Here is a 25,265-nt window from a genome sequence, read left to right on the forward strand (position 1 = left end):
TTATTTCTGCTCTGCTCACAACACTGATTTTTTTTTTCCTTTACATTTTGGATCTCAGGCTCAGAATGTTGAATTATTCACACTCCACAGTTCATGCCATACTATTGTAACTGACCCTTCCCAAGTCCTTCACTTGTTATGTATTTTTTTTTTTTTTTTTTTTTTTTTTTTGTGGTACGCGGGCCTCTCACTGTTTTGGCCTCTCCCGTTGCGGAGCACAGGCTCTGGACGCGCATGCTCAGCGGCCATGGCTCACGGGCCCAGCCACTCCGCGGCATGTGGGATCTTCCCGGACCGGGGCACGAACCCGTGTCCCCTGCATTGGCAGGCGGGCTCTCAACCACTGCGCCACCAGGGAAGCCCTGTTATGTATCTTATGCATTCTCTTTATCCCTATTCTTATGTCTCCTACCCTGTAACTTTCCTAATGTATTTGATGTCTATGCCTTTTTTATATGTTCCTGTAAAATATGTATTTTTTGTGTGTCTATGTGTTTAATATACATAAACGGTCTTTTGTTACAGATCTCATATTTCTTACTTTTTAAATTTAGCGCTCTGTTGCTAAGCTCTATCCATGTTGCTAGTCTATTGCTTGTGATTGTTGTATAGTACACCTTGGTGTACATCCAGCACGTTTTACCTATCCATTCCCCTGCTAATGGACACTGTGAATATTTTATACCTGATTCCCTGGACAAGACCAGTGTTTCATTACTACCTAACATAGCAGTTCTCAACCCTTTCAGACCCAACAAACCTCCTTAAATAACAAATATGTCTCCTTTATTATTCTGAAATGAAATTCACAAATAATATAACCTACTATGGTAGGCAGCCTCTCAGATAGCCCCCAATGATGTCTGCCTCCTGGTATTCTCATCCTTCTGTAATCCCCTCCTCTTGAGGGTGGGCTGCATTTATTGATTTCTAGTGAATAGCATAGGGCAAAAATGATGGGATGTCACTTCCAAGGTTAGGTTACCAAAAAAACTGTGTTCTTGGGTGTTCTTCCTGGTTCTCTCCCTCTCCTGCTCTGAGAGAAGCCAGCTGCCCTAGGAAGTTGACATGGCAAGGAATGGAGGGAGGCCTCTGACAATAGACAGTGAAGAACTGAGGCCCTTAATGTAACCTGAAGTAGCTGAATTCTGCTGACAATAACGTGAGTGATTTTGGAAGCAGATCCTTCCCCATCAATACTTCAGATCAGACTGAGGCCCAACCAACACCCTGACTGCAACATAAGGGACCTTGAGCCAGAGGCATCCAGCTAAACTGTGCCCAGATTCCTCACAGAAACTGTGTGATAAATGTTCATTGTTTTAAACCACTAAGTTTTGGGATAATTTGTTTCACAGTAATAATAACTAACCTAACTACCCACGTAACTATAAAATATAATGTCCTAACTATAATGTAAAGTAAAATAAAGACAGTAAATTATAATAATATGTGTTTCAATATGTAAATGCTCAGGTATGACTACACTAGCAGGTATAATGATTTCAGATGCTTGCACCTATATGTATATGCAAGCATATATATATGCTTGCACCATGAATGCAGGAGCTAAAATGCAGACTGATTCCAGTGAGTTTTGGCTATCCAAACTATTACAACTGATACAGCCTTTCATGACATTGTTTCCTGAAATGTTTCACAGCTCTTGATAAGTTGCAAATAAAACAAAGAACTATCTCTCTCCAATTTCAGGGTAGTGACTGTTTGGGGGAAAACTCTCAGCTTTTTCCTTCCCGTGTATCTTTCTCCTTTACTTTTACACTGAACGCTTCACTTATGACACTTCTCATGACCAAATATGTGGGTCCCCCCTCCCCCCTCCACACCAAACAATTCTGTGACACCAACTGGGTGTCCTGCAATTTAACTCAATACTGACGCTATTTACCTGGAGATAGTGTTAGATCCCACTGATCAAAGGCTCAGTCCCGCAAGACTGCTCCCAACTTTAGATGCCAATCGAAAGTAGTAGGTCCCCAGGTTACCCACAACTTCTGTCTGACTTGGCTAAAATTCAGAGGTTTCCATGACCTCCTCCCCCTTGGATTTGGTTATTTCCTAGAACAACTCACAAAACGCAGGGGGACACGTTTACCAGTTTATTAAAGGGTATGGTAAAGGATACAGATGAAGAGACACATAGGGCAAGGTCTGAGAGGATCCTGAGCACAGAGCTTCTGCCTCCATGAAGTTGGGGGTGCATCACCCTCCAGGTAAGCGGATGTGCCCCCCAACCTGAACGCTCTCTGAACCTCCTACTATTGGAATTAGTAGGCAATACAAGGCAATTGTTATGCCTTGTATAGGCATGATTAATTACTAACTCCATTTCTAGTTCCTCTCCCCGCTCTGGAGAGGGCTGAAAATTCCAAGCTTCTAATCATGGCTTGGTTTTTCTGGTGACCCAGCCAGGAGCCAGCCAGGAGCCCACCCAGAGTTGCCTCATTAGAACAAAAGATGCCCTAGTGTTCTTATCACTTAGCAAACTACAAGGGTTTTAGGAGCTCTGTGCCAGGAAGAGGGGTGGGGTGGGTGAGCAGAAACCAATACATATACTTTCTACTATCTCACAGTTGCGTTCCTAGAAAATTCAATGTACCTTAAAAGCATAGGAAAATGCTTTGTGTTTATATGTTAACAAAGTTATGTTCTAGGCCCAGCTAATTATGAACAGATTTTTCACTCACAGGAATGTTTAGCAGGACATTCAGAAATAGTGTATTGTGGAACAATCTTTCCCTGGTGACATCATCTCTTGCATTGCAGAACACCTTATATCCCTAGCTTTAGCCTTCTAATGTCCCTGGTTTTCCCAAGCACTGTTCTGATTAAAAAAACAACAAACAAAACCACAAAAATTAAATCCTCAGTCTAAGGGGAGATCACATTCCCTTGAGAACTGGTAGCGAAGTACAATATCCCCAATAACGAATAAGCTTGGCAATAAATCATAGTGGTACTCTAAGTTGTTGAAATTGTTTACACCCCTGGCTAGCCCCTCAATGATCCAAAGCTTCGCAGTCCCGAATAAGGAAGCGGTGATCTGATACGCAGAAGCAAGTTCAAGGAGACAGCGAGATACACGGCACCTAGCCAGTGATTTCCTTTTCGTTGCTAATTTTTAATTCCTTCTTGCCAAGACGTCACCCTTCCCTCCTTTAGTACTGCTGTGGTTTCACCGCTGGGCGGGACGCGCGCGCGCTCCACTTCCGCAGGCGGGTTTCCAGCTAGGCCCTGCCCCACCTCCTCGCGTCACCGGAAGTGAGGCCGCGGAAGTAGTAAAACCCGCTCCATGGGAGGCGGGCGCGCCCTGGAGGTGGCTGGCTGCTGGGATGGCAGATGAAGAAGAAGACCCTGCGGTGAGTGACCGCCTCTGTTCCAGCCCACTTTTTTATTCACTCCCTCGGGCACCGTAGCGGAGGCCGAGAATCGGGTTTGTTTTCCTTAGTGAATTCAGCCGAGAGAATCGGGGACTTCACCCCGTGCTAGGCTTTTTCTTCCGATTAGTCGTAGGACGCGGGGCAGGAAGAGTAGGAGGGTGGTCCCCTGCCCTTTGCTTTTGGTCCATATTTGCCAGACACCCTTTGAAACACCTAGAGAATCATCAGAGGACAAAGCTAGTATTTGTTCTCTGTGAGCAAAGTTATTTAACTTTGAGCCTCGGTTTTCATGTCATAAAATAGGCTTAAGTCTTACTTGAGGAAAGTTCTTAGCACTGTGTAAGCAGTGCTTAGTAAATACTAGTTTTGCTTACTTTTATTCAATATCAACTCTTTTAATAGTAAAACTGTCTAGAAATAGGCCAACTTTGTTGGTTAAAAAAAAGAATGTATGGTCGTTGGAACTGCTCCAGGAGAGGCAGTACAGTTGTTGTGGACATTGTAGAAGCCATTCCTGTGTGAGTCTGAAGTTGGATAGGATAGTTGTAAGGCCCCTAAAATGCTAAGGTTTCATGGTTTTTTGCTGCTTGCTTTATTTAGGCTTTCTGGCATGATATCAGTGTTGAAGATGGAAAAAAATGTTAATTATTAAAAAGTCAAAAGCAGTGCTTGACGTATCCATATATACATTTTAACTTCTAGTTTGAGGAGGAAAATGAAGAAATTGGAGGAGGTGCAGAAGGTGGACAGGGTAAAAGAAAGAGACTTTTTTCTAAAGAATGTAAGTAGTATTTGACAATGATTTTTTATAGATAAAAACTTCTGGGTATGTCGGTTCAAAGTAGATTTATTGTTCTGAATGTGTTTCCTTGTAGGGACAATATTCTCAGACTTGTGCATAAATTCTGTTTAACCTGTGAATCACAGATAGTAATAACCCTAACCCCAATTTATGTATTTATATATATGCGTGTATACACACACACATACACACACATCCATACTTTTTTTTTTTTTTTTTTTTTAAGTAAAGAGATGTGATCAGTGTTTCAATTCAGGGCCTAAGAACATACCTCCGTTACCTCCCCTGTCCCTTACCTTTCAGCAGTAGGAGCAGGGACTCCTTTGACTGTAAGCCAAAGGTTCTTTTGGGTCCTGGAACAGGTGCTGAGGGTAGGAATTAAGTTGGGGCTTTGGACTAAGGCAATGGACAAGGCAGGAAGATGATGAACAATGTGAGGCAGTCCAGTGGCATAGAGATTATAAGGTTTTGGTTGTCTAGTCTGTTCCCTCAGTAGACCTTTTGTGGCAGCAGCAAGGAGAGCTGCTGCTACTACTGATGTTCAAGGTCAGCCTCTTTAAGGCACTGTGAGAAAGTGCTCTCCATCCCAGTCCTGATAAGGCGACACATCACCTGATTTATTTATGCTGGTTCCGATGTAAGCAGTTCCCAAATGCTCTTGAAACTACAGAGTCAATATGTGGGTTTTTTTTTTTTGCCATTCAAATCCCTTCCTATATCTCAATTTCTCACCTTAAGTTTACCACTACTTATTCCATCTCTGATGTTATTTACTCCATTTGTACGTGGTTTTACCTAAGTCGGCATAAGAAGGGGATTCCTACACCAGAGCATCCCAGAGTGATGACAAGAATTTGGAATCTTCACAGCCTTTTCCTTGTCTTACCTGAATCTTCCTATGACTTACTGACCAAGATCTGTTCTCCTAGACCTTCTTTTTTAAAAAAAATTTTTGCTAATATAACACAAAATTTCAAAGCATTCACTTCTATTTGTTTATGTCTTTACAGACCCTTTAACCAAATGCAGTTCACATACTTCCTGTCTAATATGATTTTGCTTTTCCAGTGAAGTATATTTCCCTACTGATGAATTTTCCCCATCAGAATGTTAATGACAAGGTATCTCCCTCAAAATATTTAAGGAAAAATATTAAGTTTACAGTGGAGAATCCTGGCAGACATTACTTTAGCCAGGTGATCAAAGTTAATAAGATCACCAGTAATATATGTTGACATTACATACCCCTGATATGACGCATTAAGAGGTACATCATCACTGTGATTCCCTTTCTAGTAATTCATAACCACAACCTAATCATGAGAAAACATCAGACAAACCCAAATTGAGGGACATTCTACAAGATAACTGACCAGTATTCTTCAGAAGTGTCAAGGTTATAAAAGACAAGGAAGGGCTTCCCTGGTGGCGCAGTGGTTAAGAATCCACCTGGTAATGCAGGGGACATGGGTTCGAGCCCTGGTTTGGTAAGAACCCACATGCTGCAGAGCAACTAAGCCCGTGCGCCACAACTACTGAGCCTGCGCTCTAGAGCCCACGAGCCACAACTACTGAAGCCCGCACGCCTAGAGCCCGTGCTCCTCAACAAGAGAAGCCACTGCAGTGAGAAGCCTGTGCACCACAACAAACAGTGACCCTCACTCACCACAACTAGAGAAAGCCCGGCGCAGCAACGAAAACCCAACGCAGCCAAAAATAAATAAATAAATATATAAATTAAAAAAAAAAAAAGACAAGGAAAGTCTGAGGAACTGTCACAGAACAGAGGAAACTAGGGAGGCATGACAACTAAATATTGTGGGATCCTGAAACAGAAAAGGTACACTAGTGGAAAAACTGGTACAATCTGAATAAGTTATGTATTTGTACCAGTGTTAATTTCTTAGTTTTGAGAAATGTCTTTGGTTGTGTAAGATGTTAACATAAGGGGAAGCTGGATATAGGGTTTCGGGAACATTGTGCTGTTTTTGCAACTCTTCTCTAAGTCTGAAATTATCTAAAAAAACCAAAAAAAAAAAAAAGCAAAAAAAAATTTCAGAATCCAAAAAACACAGAGGGGAGAAAATATTGGCTCCTGTGTTTGTTTTCTCCCTCCTGTATCTGGACCTAAAAGCTTTTGCAAGAATAAACCCTAGGGGCACTTCTCTATCCTAGTCTGGCTTCTAGGTCACCTGTTTCTTTTCTTCCGCAGGCCTGGTCTACTGTCTTCTTAGTTCTGCCTGCTTTTGCTTCTCCTAAATAGAAATTATTCTTGACGTACTCATTCCTACTTTTAGAAGTGTTCTAGGAGTTCGTTCCATTTACTTATTTATTTATTTATTTAATTTATTTTTTTTGTGGTACGCAGGCCTCTCACTGTTGTGGCCTCTCCCGTTGTGGAGCACAGGCTCCGGACGCGCAGGCTCAGCGGCCATGGCTCACAGGCCCAGCCACTCCACGGCATGTGGGATCTTCCCGGACCGGGGCACAAACCCGTGTCCCCTGCATCGGCAGGCGGACTCCCAACCACTGCGCCACCAGGGAAGCCCTGTTCCTTTTTTTTAAATGTAAAACTTAAATACAATAAATTGCACTAGTCTTCATTGAACAGCTTGATGAATTTTCCATATATACATATACTTGTAACCACCAGTCAGATCAAGATACAAAACATTTCTAACATATGACAGAGTTTCTTAGTATTTATATACCCCTTTGAGAATCTGCTAAGAGTTGATTCTTCTTCCCAGAAAAATACACACACAAATAAGGTATAAAATTTTTACATATAATTTCAGTAGGGTTCCAGGACTTCTCAAAACTTGTCCATGGACTGATTGGGAGTTTATAGGCTATAGCATAAGAATCCATATGGATCCCATCTGCCCTAAATTACCAAGAAGTGTAATACTGTTGTGGGTAGGAGTATAGACTCTGGAGCCAGATCATCTGGGTTCAAATTCAAGTTCCATCTCACTATCTGTGTGACCTTGGGTAAATCACTTAAACTCTATGCCTCAATTTTCTCATCTACGTAGAATGGGGATAATAGTAGTTTCTACTTCAGAGGATTGTCCTGAGGATTAAATGCGCTTACAGCAGTGCCTGGCATGTAGTAAGGGCTATATAAGTTTTAGCTATTAGCAGTTATTTTCATTACTCTGTAGACTTTTCTTCTCTTTTGCATTTTCTATGGTTCCTTCAGATGAAGACTGAAAGGGCTTTGCTGGCAGTTGCTTTGATCCAGGGAATAAAATGTCAAGATTCTGTATAGTAAGCCCTTTGCTTTCTCCTTTTGATTAACCTGTTCTTCCTATAAGAAGGTAATTGGAGCACTTTCTCTCATGTCCTCTTCCTTATGGTAGTATCAGAAAGGATTTTGCCTTCTTTTTTCCAAGACCTCCCCCTCACCCCCGAAAACACTCCCAGTAAAGGCTAAACCATTGCTACTCATCCTGTTCCTGCTATGAAGTTTCCTACTTAAAGGTATTCTGGGGTTGTTGGTGAGTAGATAATAGAGATTAGGGAAGGAATATTGATATCAGGGTTCAGTAGCTGGGAGGGAAGGGGAGTTCCTACCTAGGGAAGGCTAGGTAAGAACAGTTGGTTATGTGCTAGTGGTTAATACCTTTTACACCAAAATCCATACTTGGAGACAAGAAATACAATGTAAATATACTTTCATACCGATATCTTCTATAGCTTAGTTCTAATTTGAAAAAGTATTGGTCAAGTTTGTTTAAACAAAAATGATTGTTCTTTTTACAGTACGGTGTATGATGTATGGGTTTGGGGACGACCAGAATCCTTATACTGAGTCAGTAGATATTCTTGAAGACCTTGTCATAGAGTTCATCACTGAAATGGTAAGTTTTTTTGTAATTGGTCTTAGCTAATTAAGGAATAGATTTGAAATTCTAACTTTTAGATAAGACTAGAACTATGGCATCCTTTGAAATAAGCTTGAGTGCCATTTGAGTGCCTGTTTTGTGGAAGTTACTATTTATCATTAAGGATAGAGAGAGATAAGTGTGTGTGGGTGTATACACACACACATACACAAACACCCACACACACATGCACACACAATATATTCTACCCCCTCCTCTAAATTTTATTTATAAGGACATAATTATAAGATCCTTGAATAAAATGTAAAATATTACCCATAATCCCATCATCCAACATAAATTTCCCTCTTCCAGTATTTATGTAAAGATATACAGTGTTTTACATAGTGTTGATCATAGTAAACATTCTTTTTACTCAAAGTTTTTAATACATATTTCCTATGTTCTAATCACAGTTATTTTAGTAGCTGCATAAAATTCATTCAAATTATTTTCTAATATACTTAACCATTTCCCTACTGAAATTATTTACATATTATTTTTAACTGAGTAGATAAGTTTGAATGACCATATTCATGAAATTTCCCCCTTCTCTGGATATGTTTGCAGGGATGGGAATACTGAGTGTGTTTGTGTTCAGTTCTTATGAATTTTTACCCTGTGTTTTGGATTATTTCCTTCATAAAGAATAATAGAAGTAAAATTACTGGGTCAGAGAGTGCATTTTTTAAAATCTTTTTCTGCTTATGAAAGTAATATTGATTAAATTTAGAAAGTATTAAAGAGTGCAGGGGAAAAAATAAAAACCTGTAATCCTTCTACCTAGAGATAACTAATGCTGAGATTTTGGTGAATATTCTTTTGTCTTTTTACACATATTTTTAAACTTTATAAAACTGAAATCATACAGTATATATAGTCGTAGAACCTGCTTTTTCACTTAACGTACGTCTACAACATTTTCCCTGTGTCACCGCATAATTAATATTTTTGATGGCTTCACAATATTAATTGACTAGGTGTGCTCAAATTTGTTCAATTTATTAAATATTTAATTTCCCTTTTTCAGTCATTAGAAATAATGCTGTGATGAATTTTTGTTTTTGCAGTATGAATATGTAACGGTAGGGGATGAGATTTGATTTTAAGGAAACCCACCAATATTTATCAGCTACTGAAATGGACACAAAGTTTAAATGAAGCGGTGGTTACAAAGAAATAAAATTATTTTATGCAAATGAAGACAAACTACATATATCAAAACACACAGAAAGAAACATCAGTGAAAATGGATAAAGAAGATGTGGCACATATATACAATGGAATATTACTCAGCCATAAAAAGAAATGAAATTGAGTTCTTTGTAGTGAGGTGGATGGACCTAGAGTCTGTCATACAGAGTGAAGTAAATCAGAAAGAGAAAAACAAATACCATATGCTAACACATATATATGGAATCTAAAAAAAAAAAAGGTTCTGATGAACCTAGGGGCAGGATAGGAATAAAGACGCAGACGTAGAGAATGGATTTGAGGACACTGGAGGGGCAGGGAAGGGTAAGCTGGGACGAAGTGAGAGAGTAGCATTGACATATATACACTACCAAATGTAAAATAGATAGCTAGTGGGAAGCAGCTGCATGACACAGGGAGATCAACTCAGTGCTTTGTGTCCACCTAGAGGGGTGGGATAGGGAGGGTGGGAGGGAGACGCAAGAGGGAGGGGATATGGGGGTATATGTATACGTATAGCTGATTCACTTTGTTATAAAGCAGAAACTAACACAACATTGTAAAGCAATTACACTCCAATAAAGATGTAAAAAAAAATTTTTTTAAATCAATGAATTTGATAGTTTTAATGTCCTTAATATTAAAATGTCTATAAAGCATTGAAACATTGCTAATAATGGTAGAAAGTGGACAAAGGACATTAATAGAAAGACAATTCATAAGTGACTAGCTATAATAATTAGAGAAAGTTTCAAACTCACCAGCATTAAATAGACACAAGTTAAAAGAATAAAATGTTAGATTTTTAAAAAATTAATTGAATTTAATATGTTTTTTTGTAATAGACTCACAAGGCAATGTCAATTGGAAGACAAGGTCGGGTACAAGTTGAAGATATCGTCTTCTTGATTCGAAAGGACCCAAGAAAGTTTGCTAGGGTTAAAGACTTGCTTACTATGAATGAAGAATTGAAACGAGCTAGAAAAGCATTTGATGAAGCAAACTATGGATCTTGACACCTTTGGTACTTTCTGAAGCTTCATTATTTTCTGGGGAAACCGTATTTAATAACTGTATTTTCCACAGTAAGGTTCTGATATCTAGCCATGTGAATGAAAGATAGAGAACCACAACGTTTTCAGTCTTTATTCATGTCTTCAATTTTAGAGTGATATTTGAGCCTTTAATTGCCTGCCGTTATATTACTATACTTTGAATTACTTACTGGATTTTAATGACCACATGTAAGTCAAAGTACCTTGCAAACCATTCAGTTCCTTCTGATTTTGTGCCATTGTAGTCTGTACTGTGGCTGTTTAATATGTGAAATCTCAATGGTACCTTTGATAGCTAAGACATGTGTTTGATGTTTCTAAAGTTTTTAGATTACAGTAGTCTAAGTTATTAAAAGATAGTGAACTGGTTTGTGTTTCTTTTAAGGAGAAAATGATAGAAAATACAGCCTTTTTAAGAGTGTTTGTCTTAAGATAATTTGTTTTAATACTCTTTTCTTTAGATAACAAGTGATTTTTTTGATTTTAATTTTTTATTTTTTGAGAAACTAAAAGTTTCCTATGAATTCTTCTGTGTTGGAAGACCTATTTGATTTAAAATCTTTTGGGCTGGGCTTCCCTGGTGGCGCAGTGGTTGAGAGTCCGCCTGCCGATGCGGGGGACACGGGCTTGTGTCCCGGTCTGGGAGGATCCTGCGTGCCGCGGAGCAGCTGGGCCTGCCTGTCCGGAGCCTGTGCTCCGCCATGGGAGAGGCCACAGCAGTGAGAGGCCCGCGTACCGCAAAAAAAAAAATCTTTGGGTCTTATACTGTTTGTCAGGTTTTAAGAGAACTCATTTCCCCAGGTCAAATTAAAGCTTCTAAATATAAGTGTTTTCAGTAGCAGGAATGGCATTGCTGAAAAAGCTGATGGTAGGATAAGCATTTGGGGTCGTGTTTTTATTAACATATTTGTTAGTACTTGTTCATTGTGGAAATGTGTACTTGACTAAGACCACGTGTGGCTGTGGAAACCACTTTTGTAGTTCAGCATATACAGGTGTTGTGTGTATTTAGCTTATTGTATTATTCTTGCACTTAGCTTAAAGTAAGGATTTAAAATTGCATTTAAGGGGATCATTGGATATTACTGTTTGTGAAACTGAATGTTTTATGTGCTGCTTATAAACATTATGAATCAGTACTTAGGAAAATTTTACTTTACTTTCTTAACCTATCAATATAAGCAATAAACTATGAAAAATTAAAAAGATTAATACTTGAATTTGACTATGTGATTTATCAGCTTTTCTCCCCAATGTAATTCTAGCTGCTTAATGTCACTAAAAACTTTTTTTCCATATTATTCGTGTAATGCTTCTGAATTGGTAATGAGATTCAAGATAGCTGGGCTGATCTTTTTATTTGAAAAAGTAAAAACCAGTTAAAAAGCAACTTTAGTCTAAACTGAAATCAAGACTGAGAGTGGAATAACAAAAGATCAATATCACTATTTTTTTTTTTTTTTTTTTTTTTGCGGTACGCGGGCCTCTCACTGTTGTGGCCTCTCCCGTTGCGGAGCACAGGCTCCGGACGCGCAGGCTCAGCGGCCATGGCTCACGGGCCCAGCCGCTCCGCGGCACGTGGGATCTTCCCAGACCGGGGCACGAACCTGTGTCCCCTGCATTGGCAGGCGGACTCTCAACCACTGTGCCACCAGGGAAGCCCAATATCACTATTTTTGCTAGTCGGGGTCTACTTCACCCTGAAGAAGGACCTGGTAGTAACTGCCACTAGGCAAGTTATACTGGGTGCCTGTATTAGTCAGCTTGGGCTGCCATAACAAAATGTCAGACTGGGTGTCTTAAACAATGGAAATTTATTTTTTCACAGTTCTGAAGACTGGAAGCCTGGGATCAGGTGCCAACATGGTCAGGTTCTGGTGAGGATTCTTCCTGGATTGCAGATAGCTGCCTTCTCACTGTGTCCTCACGTGGCTGAGAGAGACCTCTGTTGTTTCTCCCTCTTATAAGGCCACCAGTTCTGTCAGATAAGGGTTCCACCCTTATGACCTCCTTTAACCTTATCACCACCTTAAAAGTCCTTTCTCCAATATAGTCAGATGGGGGTTAGGGGGACACAGTTCAGCTTATAGCAGTGCCATTAGTCTTACCATTTTGCTAATGATCCTGGCATTAAGAAGTTTTTTACGGGACTTTGTATTAAAACTTTTTAAAGTTGGAATTGTTAGAACTTAACTCAAAAATAGCATAAGCAAAAAAAAAAAAAAAAGAAAAAAAGAATTTATTGGCTTCTCCAACTGAAAGAAGGGAAAGAAAGGGTGGAGTTGACTCCACAGCTGACTGGATCTAAGAACTTGAAGAGAAGACTCTGCCCATCTTTATCCTAATTTTGGTTTTACTCTCTTAGGAGTCTCATCATGTGTCAAGGGAGCATGATGGCTAGCAGTTCTAGGGTTCCATCCATACAACTCCTGATCAAGGGAGTTACTTTACTTCCTAATACAGAAGATTCCGAGCAAGGAGTGTGGTTGTCCTGCCTCTGGTCATTATTCTTGGGCCAGGAAGAAGTTGTACTGTAGCCTGAGTCTCATGCCCCACCTCTTTGGTGAAGAAGGGCTTGGAGTGGAGCTCGGAGCTGGGTACTACTATTAGCAAGAAAGGGAAAGAGAAGCTGGGCGGATAGAAATAACAGGTGTACACTGACTCGATTCATGAGCTTACTTATTAACTGAATTCTAACAGTAAGGCAGCATGGCTCTTTTCTAATATCTAGAGCTGCACTGTGTAATATGGTAGCCACTAGCCATGTGGGGCTATTTAAATTTAGCCAATTAAAATAAAATTGAAATTAAATTCCTCAGTTACACTAGCTACGTGTCAAGTTCTCAATAGCCCTGTGGCTAGTACCAATACATTTCCATTATTATAGAAAATTTCAGATAGTGCTGATCTGCAGCGTTCAGGTGCACTCTCCTAAATTAACTTACTTCTTTTAACTTACTATGAAAAATCTCAAGTATATACAATAGTAAAATAGTATCTTGAGCCCCAGGCTTCAACAGTTAACCAACCTTTTGCTAATTTAGTATCTTACCTGCTGGGAGGGGCAGTATTATTTTAAAGCAAATCCCAGATATCACTGTATTATTTCATCTATAAATACTCCAGTATGTATCTCTACAAGGATAAAAAAGCCCAAATACTACTACCATACCCTAGCAAAAATTAACCTTAATTCCTCAATATTCTATCTAATACCTAATCCCTGTTTAAATCTCCTGATTTGTCTCAAAATATCTTTGAGTTTGTGTATTAGTTTTCTATTGCTGCTGTAACAAGTTACTGCAAATATAGTGACAACACTTTCATTCTTTCCAGCTTTTTAGGTCAGAAGTTTGAAACGGTCTTAACTGGGCCAAAATCAAAGTACCAATATAGCTACGTTCCTTTCTGGATGTTTTAGAAGAGACTCTGTTTACTTGCCTTTTCCAGCTTCTAGAGGCTGCAATCCTTGACTCGTGGTCCCCTTCCATCTTCAAAACTAGGAATGTTGCATCTCTCTGATGCTTATTCCATAGTCATAGCTCCCCCTGACCCCCAGCTGGGAAAGGTTCTCTGCTTTTAAGGACCCATGTGATTATATTGGACCCACCTGGAGAGGCCAGGATACTCTCCCCATTTCAAGGTCCTTAACTTAATCACATCAGCAAAGTCTCTTTTACCATGTAAGGTAACATTCACAGGTTCTGAGGATTAGGACATGGACATCTTTTGGGGCTGTTATTCTGCCTACCATAGTTTGTTTGTAACAGGAACTAAACAAGGTGTTGCCCATTGCACTTGGTGAGTGTGTCTAAATTTCTTTTAATCTCTAATAGCTCCCCTCCCCCATTTTGTTTAAAGTGAAGCTCTTTCTTTGAAAAAATTCATACCTTTTATTTTTTTTAGCTAGCATGTTTATTAGTTGCTCAAGCAGACTGTCTAATAGCTATCTAAGACTCACTTGAAATTGTTTTTTACTGTATTTAAGCTGGTTTTCTTAAGTAAAAACTGTAATATTAATTCTAAGTGTAGAAATTTTTAAATGAGGGGAAATAGTTCACTTGGCCTCTCATCAATGGAGAGAGGTGTTGTCTGGAGAGTTGTTTGGCTGCTTCCCAAGAGGCCTCAGGAGGCTGAGTTACTTGGGAGAATGTATTGTAGTCCAGAGTTTGATTTGCAGCATTGCAGGCTCAGAAACTGATTTCATCAGAAAATGGAGAGCACATCCATCTCTTGGGGTGACTCAGACTCACAGAAACCAAGTTCATAAGACCAGTGTATGAAAATGGATGCCAATTTACAGATGTAAAGTAAAACTTGCATCGTGTGGCCAGCAAATTCTTCCCTTCTCCAGGCAGACATGTGGGAAACTGAAGCATTAATTATGAGGGCAAATCAGAATTTGGGGAGTTACATGAATGCTTTACCTAGAGCATCAGGTAAGATAAGATTAGGGCTGATACAGGAAAAGTGGCTCCCCAGGGCCTGAAGCAATACAGAGGGGTGTGTTTCCTGGGTATCTTCCTTCAAGACTGCCTTGTTACTGTCACTAGAAACTTGGCTTGAGTTTTCACTTCCATTGACAATACCCATCCAAGCATTGTCTGTTTGTCAGCTTTAAAGTGACTTTGCGTGTTTCTACTGTACTTCATTTAAATGTTCATCTCAGAGGTAGTTCAAAGAGGGCAATTTTATTTCTAAGTTCTTCAGGGGAGCTTCATAGTTGCTCCTAAGAGCTGACAACACTGAGCATTGGGCCTGAAAATCAAGAACTTTTTAAGAGCTCTCCCTGTGTCCCAAAACATTCCCAGTTCTCTAGGCCTGATTTTCTTAGGGTCTCTATGCTTCCCTTCTTACCACAAATAGAGACTGAGGGGTGGACGACCAGTGAGCAAGGTGTTAAATGGGTCACGGAGGCTTCTGCTTTGCCTGAGTTCTGGTAAATGGCTGCATGAGCTAGTCAGACTGTTATGTTATGGGATAGGATCAAGGAAAAGGTTTTGGTATATCAGACAAGTATTTATTAAGTACCTATTATGCTTGAGGCATAGCACAGATACTATTTTGCTATATGGTATCTGGATAATTGGGATTCTAAAGTTATAGAAATAAAGTAAGGAGCAGATTTCTTATATGTTACCCGTAGATTGATAAGAGTTTCAGTTTGAACTTTCGTATAAAATCCCAATTCATATGTTATTTGTAGCTCTGAGACTTCTATGCACACGTTTGCTTTATTATACTTAACACAGAAAGCCTGGTAAACTGTTACGAAATCCTTGGGTGTATTCTTTTAGAACAGGAAGAACAATAGCTAAAACATAAATCGTTTTGTCATTTGCCTTTGCATGGCCATTTTTGATAAATAAATAAAAATTTATTAGGAAAGAACCTTCTTAGTTACTGACCACACTCTAAAAGAAATACTAATACTATACTATACTTCTGAAATTGGGTTTTTTAAAGTATTTTGGGGACACATGAGCTTATAATAAGACACCTACCTAAATTTTGGTGAATCTCTGTGCTTTTCTACTATTTTTATAGAAAGTTTTACTAAACATGCTTTCAAGCTTATTACTAGAAACTTACTAATTTTATCCTGAAACGCTCATCTGAAATTATGCTTCTTAGTGCGCTTTATGTATTTGTAGGGGAGCAAAATTTGCCACCCTAAAATGTATCTCTTTGGCATGAGGATTATCTTAGGCTGATTATTTTTAAGAAACAAAAGACTCAGGATGTCTTTCTTTTTAACTCCCCTTTAACGGCCTAGAGGCATTTAGATAAAGGGCCTGGTCCAGGAAGAGCACTATCGCCAGAGATGTCTACACAGAATATGGGCTCAGCGTGGTAGCGGGAACTTTGCAGGGCCTGGAGACCCAAGTTCTCTTTGTGTCCCACTGTCTCTGCATGGCCCAGCAAACATTTGTTTACCAGACATTTCCCATCTTCCTATAAATTGTTTTCTTTCCCTTTGAAGTCCCAAACCCCTAACCCCTTCTCTTTCTCAGATGGCGTATAAGCCTCAATTGCCTAACTTGGTTTTGGGCCTCCTATTCTTATGCAGCCCCCATATGTAGTAGTTACATTTGTTTTTTTTTTCTCCTGTTAATCTATCGTCTGTCAATTTAATTATTAGACCAGCCAAAAGAACTCAAGAAGGGTAGGGGGGAGATTTCCCCCTCCCCAACAGTTGGTGTAGTCAGGATAATCTTCACTGGCTGGAAACTTTCTCCCAAAACTGCTACAGATGAGATCCTGGGATGTCTGATAAAAGCCAGCAGAAGGTAAAATTTCTCACCATGTCAGCCTCCCAGATCTCTGCAGGGTCCAGTGAAATCAAAAGTGGTGAGAGCCCCTTTTCTCTCTTTCTAAATTTAGATTAGCAGGAGAAGATATTTGTGGAACAAGTCCCTTGGGCACAACAACTCTGGTAAAAATTTGGTAAATGCGTACTCTCAGTTTTTATTGATCCTTTTCCTCCCAGAGATGGTCACTGTTTTTCTTTGTCTCTGTCTGTTGTGTTGTTTGTCTTGTTCTATGCCTTAAGAGCTTAGCTTTATGACCAGTGAGAATATTCTCTCTGGTCTCCACCATCAGGAAGGTGCATGTATCAGCGTGCATTTGGCAGTCAGTCAAATAGACGGATTCTGAGCAGCTGTAGCCTGTTGGTCAGAAACCCAGGTAACAACCTAGCCTTGCAACTGGCTTCTCTTTTCCAACTGTGCCAGCTCTCAGGGGAATTTATCATAAGGGTCCAGTCCATAAGGGGCCTTTGTCTTCTCAACCTTCGTTGTTTTGTTAGTGCTGGAAAAGTCCAATTCCTGTAGTACCTGCCTGGTGTCACAGATTAGTGGGTCTTTGACTGGAGGCATTTCATGTTCTCATGAGAAACTGGAGACACTGCAGTACACCATTCTTACCACCTGTGACAACAAAGGTCTTTGCTTTCTCTTTTTAAAAAATATTTATTTATTTATTTTGTTGCACTGGGTCTTAGCTGCAGCAGGTGGGCTCCTTAGTTGCGGCATGTGAACTCAGTTGCGGCATGCATGTGGGATCTAGTTCCCTGACCAGGGATCGAACCTGGGCCCCCTGCATTAGTGTGGAGTCTTATCCACTGCACCACCAGGGAAGTCCTGGTCTTTGCTTTCTTGAGGAATTCTGGGAATGAACTTTCTGGATCTTATGAGGGCTTCATCCTTTGTGCCTCTTGCATTTTTGGTTAAGCCGTAAAAAGGCTTACCGATTTGAGTTGCTATTTGAGATTAATATTGGACCCTACTCATCAAAGGCCAGATGATGCATCCGTTGAATTGGCTATATTTAAAAGTGAAAATATAGACAGCTCTCATCCAAGGACCAAATTTAAATGTGGGTTAAAAAATATACATATGTAATGGCTAACTTTAGGGACTCTTAATAAGAGGGAAGGACAGAAATTAGAACAAAAATCAAAATCCACTCAGACCCCTTCCTATTTGCCTTCAGACATTTGCAGATATTGTAAAAAATTAGGACATTGGAAGTTCAATTGTCCTGTACTTAAGAAAAAGAAGGAAAAGAAAAACTGTACGGAAATTGGGGAGTGAAATATTAAATGACTATGAACTATAGCCCTGGAAGCTATAAATATCTATAAAAAATAGCTGGACAAAAATATGGGTTGTACCCTATTTGCAGCTAGATATGGTTGGACAGAAAATGTACGTTATGGAACTTTCCTGTCGGTCCAGTGGTTAAGATTCTGCACTTCCAATGCGAGGGACTCGGGTTCGATCCCTGGCTGGGGAACCAAGATCCCACATGCAGCACGGTGCGGCCAAGAAAATATTAAAAAAAAAAAAAAAAAAGAAAGAAAATGTGGGTTACACTCCATTTGTGACTAGGGTCCTACCAAACTGCTGCCAGTCCTCAAGGAAATTACAACCTAGAATGACAATGGCCATTATGAGGAATGTTCCAGTTAGATAAGAGATTTAAAAAGTGTACTTAAAAGCAAGGGCTGGGGCTTCCCTGGTGGCGCAGTGGTTGGGATTCCGCCTGCCGATGCAGGGGACACGGGTTCGTGCCCCGGTCCGGGAAGATCCCACATGCCGCGGAGTGGCTGGGCCCGTGAGCCATGGCCGCTGAGCCTGCGCGTCGGGAGAGGCGACAACAGTGAGAGGCCCGCGTACCGGAAAAAAAAAAAAAAAAAAGCCAGGGCTGGGACTTCCCTGGTGGCGCAGTGGTTAAGAATCCGCCTGCCAATGCAGGGGACACGGGGTTCGAGCACTGGTCTGGGAAGATCCCACATGCCGTGGAACAACTAAGCCCATGCTCCACAGCTACTGTGCCTGCCCTCTAGAGCCCGCGAACCACAACTACTGAGCCCGTGTGCCACAACTACTGAAGCCCATGTGCCTAGAGCCTCTACTCCGCAACAAGAGAAGCTACCGCAGTGAGAAGCCTGTGCACCACAACGGAGAGTAACCCCCCACTCACAGCAACTAGAGAAAGCCTGCACGCAGCAGCGAAGACCAAATGCAGCCCAAAGTTAAAAAAAAAAAGAAAAAGCAAGGGCTTCCAAATCAAGCAAACAGAATTGGATACCTACTGTAATTAGTATGCAGGAGCTGCCAAAATTTCAAAATAGCTTCATTGAAAGATTTGTTGTAAAAGGCAGAAAATAAGATGGGAGGCCACCGGTCTGACTGAACTTGTGACCATAACTCAAATTCAGAGCATAATAGGAAATATTTTTAGGCCTTCTCCCCTAAGCTAAATGTATCCGGATAGAAAGAAAAACATTCCAACATAAGTTGATGGGCATGTCATTCCTATGATAAGCAACTAACTTCACTGATCTATCTCAAAAGGTGTGTAAATATTGCAGCCTTAAGAAATCAACTCCTTCTTGGAGAACTTACATTCCTTTCCTGTGCCTTTGGGATGTAAATGTTCCAGAAACTTAAGGGAGGTTTTCTGCTTTTTTCTAATTGAAGTATGATATATATATATATATATATATATATATATATACACACACACACATATATATATACACACATACACACACATATATATTCCATTATGGTTTATTATAAGATATTGAATATAATTCCCTGTGCTATACAATAGGACCTTGTGGTTTATCTATTTTATATATAGTTCTTCGTATCTGCTAATCCCAAACTCCTAATTTATCCCTCTCCCACCCCCTTTCCCCTTTGGTAACCATAAATTTGTTTTCAATGTCTGTGAGTCTGTTTCTGTTTTGTAAATAAGTTCATTTGTATCATATTTTAGATTCCACATATAAGTGATATCATATGGTGTATGTCTTTCTCTGATTTATTTCACTTAGTATGATAATCTCTAGGTCCATGCATGTTACTGCAAATGGCATTATTTCACTCTTTTTTTTATGGCTGAGTAGTGTAGTATTACATTGGGTGTGTGTGTATGTGTGTACCACATCTTTATCCATTCATCTCTGTGTCTTGCCTATTGTACATATTACAGCTAAGAATATTGCATGTATCTTTTCGAATTAGAGTTTTCTCTGGATATATGTCCAGAAGTGGGATTGATGGATCATATGGTAACTCAATTTTTTAGTTATTTAAGAAACCTCCATACTGCTTTCTATAGTTCCTGCACCAATTTACATTCCCACCAACAGTGTAGGAGGGTTAAGGGAGGTCATTTTATCAGAAAAATAACAAAAAGAGGAAAAGGTCATTTGAAAATTTAAATGCATGAAAATTCATGTGTCTTCTCCACGAGTATTAGTAAAAAACCTTTAAGTTTACAGATAAACTTAACTTTTTCCAACTGCTGAAACAAAATTTGGATCCAAATGTTCTTCTGTTAACTAGTAAGTTTTGTACCATTGTGCCCATTTAATGACTAAAGTTTTTTTTTTAAATGAAAGCTATAAGATCATTGTTTGTATCTGTCTATATGTTTGTGTATGAGTCTATATATGTATGTTGTAGATGTGTGATATTTTTATACCAGTGGAGCCCTATTCAATTGGCTTAAACAAGTGCTTATATAAAATTCTCAAAAATATAATAGAAACTCAACCAAATAATTTTCAGGTTCACATGATCTAGGATTAATCTTTAGAAAATAAAAGCAAATTTAAGGTTATTGGTTTAACTAAAACAGGCATGTCTTTAGCATTATCAGCATTAAGTATAATAATTAAACCAAATTAAATAGATGTAAATAGGATAAAAAGTTTTTACATGAACTTGTTAACAATAATTACCTATCATGGTATGTGTACTTAAAAATACTTTTCAGAATTCTTTTGGTAACTTGAAACCTTAGAGTTTTGCTAAGTTAAATTAAATGATGGAAACTCATTGAATACCTAGGTCATTTCCAAATAAGATAAAGTAATACAATATTAGTTATGGAATATATGTCTATCTACTTTTATCTTCCTCTTGCAGAGAAAGTAAACATAAATTTGTGTCTATTATTAACCACGTCCTGTGCCACATTGAAAGATTGCACTATTTAAGAAGGTACAGGACTTCCCTGGTGGCACAGTGGTTAAGAATCTGCCTGCCAATGCAGGGGACATGGGTTTGATCCCTAGTCTGGGAAGATCCCACATGCTGAGGGGCAACTAAGCCCATACACCACAACTACTGAGCCCATGCGCCACATCTACTGAAGCCCAGGCGCCCTAGAGCCTGCTTGCCACAACTACTGAGCCCGCACGCCTAGAGCCCATGCTCTGCAACAAGAGAAGCCACCACAATGAGAAGCCTGCACACCGCAATGAAGAGTAGCCCCCGCTCACCACAACTAGAGAAAGCCTGCACACAGCAACGAAGACCCAATGCAGCCAAAAAATAAAAATTAACTACCAAATGTAAAATAGATAGCTAGTGGGACGCAGCCACATAGCACAGGGAGACCAGCTCGGTGCTTTGTGACCACCTAGAGGGGTGGGATAGGGAATGTGGGAGGGAGACGCAAGAGGGAGGAGATATGGGGATATATGTATATGTATGGCTGATTCACTTTGTTATAAAGCAGAAACTAACACACCATTGTAGAGCAATTATACTCCAATAAAGACGTTAAAAACTAAATACAAGGGTACATGTTTCTATAAATTATAAAAGGTATTTATAAATTAACCAAGCCACAAAATGCTAATACCATTCACAATTGTTTACTTCTTTATTTTCACTATAAATTAAGGTTTCTAATTAACATGTGTGACTAAGGCTGCTAGAAATAATAAGGAAAACAATTCTGTATGCAAGAAAAATAAGATGTATTTTTGGTTAAGAAAAGGTATGAGATATGGAGATGCATTTTTGTTGAGGGAAATGAGTGTCTTTGTCCTAAAACTGATTATTTCTAAATGGGAAAGAGAACAAGAGACAAACTAAAAGAGACATAGAAAGTTATAGAAAAATTGTGAAAAAAGGAATCTTTGGGAAGAAATTTTATGTATGGTTAGGACTGGTTAAGATTGGAATAAATTTATTTAAGTAAATGAGTTTTAATACAAAAGTAAGGCTGTGCAAAATTAGAATTTGGTTTTCTCTCTGATATTGAACATATAAAAAAAAAAGTCCAGTCTGAAATTCCTTATGAAAAGTTCCAACAAAGCAGATTAGGAGGGCCTACATGGTCAGTTGCAATTCTTGCTGTATTTAAGTAGATAAACAGGCCAAGTTTATTGAAACTAAAATTATTTTGCAAACAAATTTGTCTTAAGTTGGCTACCTTTGGTAGAAAATTCGGGTGATGGGACTTCCCTGGTGGTGCAGTGGTTAAGAATTTGCCTGCCGGGCTTCCCTGGTGGCGCAGTGGTTGAGAGTCCGCCTGCCAATGCAGGGGACACGGGTTTGTGCCCCCGTCCGGGAGCATCCCACATGCCGCGGAGCGGCTGGGCCCGTGAGCCATGGCCGCTGAGCCTGCGCGTCCGGAGCCTGTGCTCCGCAACGGGAGATGCCACAACAGTGAGAGGCCTGCGTACCGCAAAAAAAAAAAGAAAAAAAGAATCCATCTGCCAACGCAGGGGACACGGGTTCGAGTCCTGGTCCAGGAAGATCCCACATGCCGCCAAGCAACTAAGCCCATGCGCCACAACTACTGAGCCTGTGCTCTAGAGCCCTCGAGCCACAACTACTGAGCCCTTGTGCCACAACTACTGAAGCATGCGCGCCTAGAGCCCATGCTCCATAACAAGAGAAGCCACCACAATGAGAAGCCCGCGCACCGCAATGAAGAATAGTCCCCGCTCACCGCAACTAGAGAAAGCCCGCGCACAGCAACGAAGACCCAATGCAGCCAAAATAAATAAATAAACTTATAAAAACATGATTTTAGAGAGAAAATTTGTTTTAGTAATACACTGTGGATATTAGCTTCTAATACTGTCCATTGTCTTTGAGGTTTGTTTTCTACCTGTAAACTGGACTAGATCCTCAATTCTTCTAGTTTCCTCATATCTAGCTACAACTCTCTGAACAAATGTCTGCTTTTTCCCATCCTTTTGATTTGGAATTGTTGAGAATTGCCTTTTCTCCTGAAGCCCTGCAAACTAAAACTAGAAAACTTGATATAAACTTCAGAGAAATCACCACAGTTGCTCATGTTTTAGACAATCTTTTTTGTGCCTCTTGCTATGTGGGCCACTCAGAAAGTTTACTGGTATACCTGATGACATCACCAAAGACATTCGAGTGACAAACGAGGAAAATCTGTCAAATTGTCACTGCCTGCCCTATTCCATCTGAATATGCTTTAAGCCGGACATCTAGAAATCTCCACTGGCTGCCTTCAGATCCCAGGAACTGGGATTATGTGTCTGCTCTAGTCATTAACCATTGTTTTATTTTGTCCCCATAGAAATGCCTCATTAAATGCCTGTTTGCTTGCACCACAGCCCTATTTTGGGGAGCCCACCTGAATCACCTTCTCCTAAAATGAGTCTAACTGAACTAATCTATTGTCAGGACTAAGAGACTGGTTCAGTGAGATAAAACAATCTTCCAACTCAGCTTCCGGACTATGAAATTTCTTGGGGGAAGTTTTAAAGGTGGGACGGTAGGGGAGCAAAATTTGCCTCCCTAAAATGTTTCTCTTTGGCATGAGCATTATTTTATGCTGATTATTTTTAAGAAACAAAAGACTCAGGAAGTCTTTCTTTTTACCTCCCCCTTAACTGCCTAAAAGAATTTAGGTAAAGGGCCTGGTCCAGGAAGAGCACCATCGCAGGAGATACCTACACAGAATATGGGCTAAGAGTGGTAAGGGGAGCTCTTCAGGGCCTGGAGACCAGTGTCTTCTTTGTGTCCCATTGTCTCTGCATAGCCCAGCAAACATTTGTTTACCAAACATTTTCCCATCTTCCTGTAAAGTGTTTTCCTCCCCTTTGGAGTCCCAAATCCCTAACCCCTTCTTCTTTTCTCAGATGGCATGTAAGCCTCATTTGCCTAACTTGGTTTAGGGCCTCATATTCTTATAGACTCCCACACATAGGTAATTAAATTCATTTTTTTCTCCTGTTAATCTGTCTGGTGTCAATTTAATCATTAGACCAGACAAAAAAAACTCAAAAAAGATAGGGGGGAGATTTCCCCCTTACCAACATATTATTAACATTTCCTAACACATAGTTTCTAGTTTTAAAAAATTGTTCAACTATTTCAATGACTTAATTTAAATAGGTTGAGTATTTCTTTCCAAAACAAGTATTTTATTTTATTTACTTTGTTTTCAATATAACATCCAGATATTTACTTAATATAAATAAAAGCATACCTTTTTTACATTGAAACAAGAAGGTATGTTTCTTTACTAGGTTCAACCATCTGCATAGAATTTAAGCTTTTATTTAGGGGTGTGGAGAGGAGCTCTGGTAGACCCAGTATTCTACCTTCATAATCCTTGAACCTGTTTGAAGGAGAAGCAGCCGTGGTGGTACTTTGTTTTCCCAGAGCCAGAGCACTGCTGGCTCTGAAGCACACAGCTCTTTGGTGTGTATATTTATGAGTATGCATTCTAATGAGAGTGGAGCTTTTAAAACAAATTCCCTTATACCCATTGATCTTCCCCTGAACAACTTGAGGCAAGAGTTCCTTACTTAGGTTTGTACTCAGCTTCCTTTCTACTTTTGGGGAAACACCAAAACCTTTTATTCTCCCTTTTGGAAGTGAGATTTGAGAATCAGATGAAAACAGGTCCACCTTAGCCTATAGGCTTGAGTCACAAGTCACCATGAATCATTCCGTCAAGTTAGAACCTGCATTTTCAAATGATACCTAGCCTAGTTACTGATCCAGAGGAGGCACTCTAAATATTTGGTGAGTGATTGAGGCAGTACCTCAGGATGTGAGGACAGCCCTTCATCTAAGAAAGGCTTGTCCTTTCTGAACAATTCTCTGCTTTACAGCAACTAGAGTGAAAGACAAGAAGATCTAATCTTAACCAGTGTGGCTGAGTGTAGAAGGAAAGGTGATATCTTAGACTAACAGCTATTAAGGTTGTAGTGTAAAACTTGATGTTACATTAGGAAGCAAATACATAGTCAATGCATTTATCAGTGTACAAGTGATAAGATGTACCAGATGTCTTGTATTTCAATGCCTGGTTCTTTTCCTCCTCTCATCCCCCTTTTCTGGAAATATAATGGTTGTGCATCTGCTTCCAATATTTCTGATTACTATTTACTGAAAACTTAGATGCAAATAACACTATGCCCTAGGGCATGAGGGATATAAACATGAATAAGACCTCTTATTCCCTCTGCCTTGTCAGAATAAAGTCCATTTTCTTAAAGCTAAAATTTCCAGTTATTACACAGTGAGGTGGAATAGATAAAGAAGGTTTTAAGATTCAGAATGGTTAGAATCTTGGCTCTGCTACCTATCAGCTGTTTGACCTTGGGTGATTTATT

The 25,265-nt window shown here is 39.7% G+C and overlaps 1 protein-coding gene across 3 annotated transcripts; it reads left to right on the forward strand.

Annotated features, from left to right (window-relative positions):
* The first annotated feature begins 3,282 nt into the window (after nt 1-3,282).
* TAF13 (TATA-box binding protein associated factor 13) lies at nt 3,283-25,221 on the forward strand. Of its 3 annotated transcripts, XR_016394613.1 has the most exons (6): nt 3,283-3,380; nt 4,104-4,182; nt 7,972-8,069; nt 10,133-10,311; nt 12,171-12,219; nt 16,485-25,221. XR_016394613.1 is itself a non-coding variant. In XM_089918710.1 (5 exons), exons 1-4 carry the CDS (start codon nt 3,354-3,356, stop codon nt 10,301-10,303), a joined length of 375 nt encoding a protein of 124 aa, XP_089774836.1. In that variant the 5' UTR covers nt 3,283-3,353; the 3' UTR covers nt 10,304-10,311; nt 12,171-25,221. The 3 variants fall into 3 exon arrangements, 2 of the variants coding, with proteins under 2 accessions (XP_089774836.1, XP_030615780.2); XM_089918710.1 differs by having other exon boundaries at nt 12,171-25,221; XM_030759920.2 differs by lacking the exons at nt 12,171-12,219; nt 16,485-25,221 and having other exon boundaries at nt 10,133-11,640.
* Nucleotides 25,222-25,265: the final 44 nt, after the last annotated feature.

This window comes from Delphinapterus leucas, chromosome 1 (assembly GCF_059928025.1).
Source record: "Delphinapterus leucas isolate spDelLeu-1000000601 "Yukka" chromosome 1, BTC_Dleu_Yukka2, whole genome shotgun sequence".
Taxonomy (NCBI): Eukaryota; Metazoa; Chordata; class Mammalia; order Artiodactyla; family Monodontidae; genus Delphinapterus; species Delphinapterus leucas.

Coding starts and splice junctions, on each gene's coding strand:
- TAF13 (XM_089918710.1), top strand. CDS start 3,354: ATGGCAGATGAAGAAGAAGACCCTGCG. Junction 3,381..4,103: donor ATGAAGAAGAAGACCCTGCG/GTGAGTGACCGC, acceptor TTTAACTTCTAG/TTTGAGGAGGAAAATGAAGA. Junction 4,183..7,971: donor GAGACTTTTTTCTAAAGAAT/GTAAGTAGTATT, acceptor TTCTTTTTACAG/TACGGTGTATGATGTATGGG.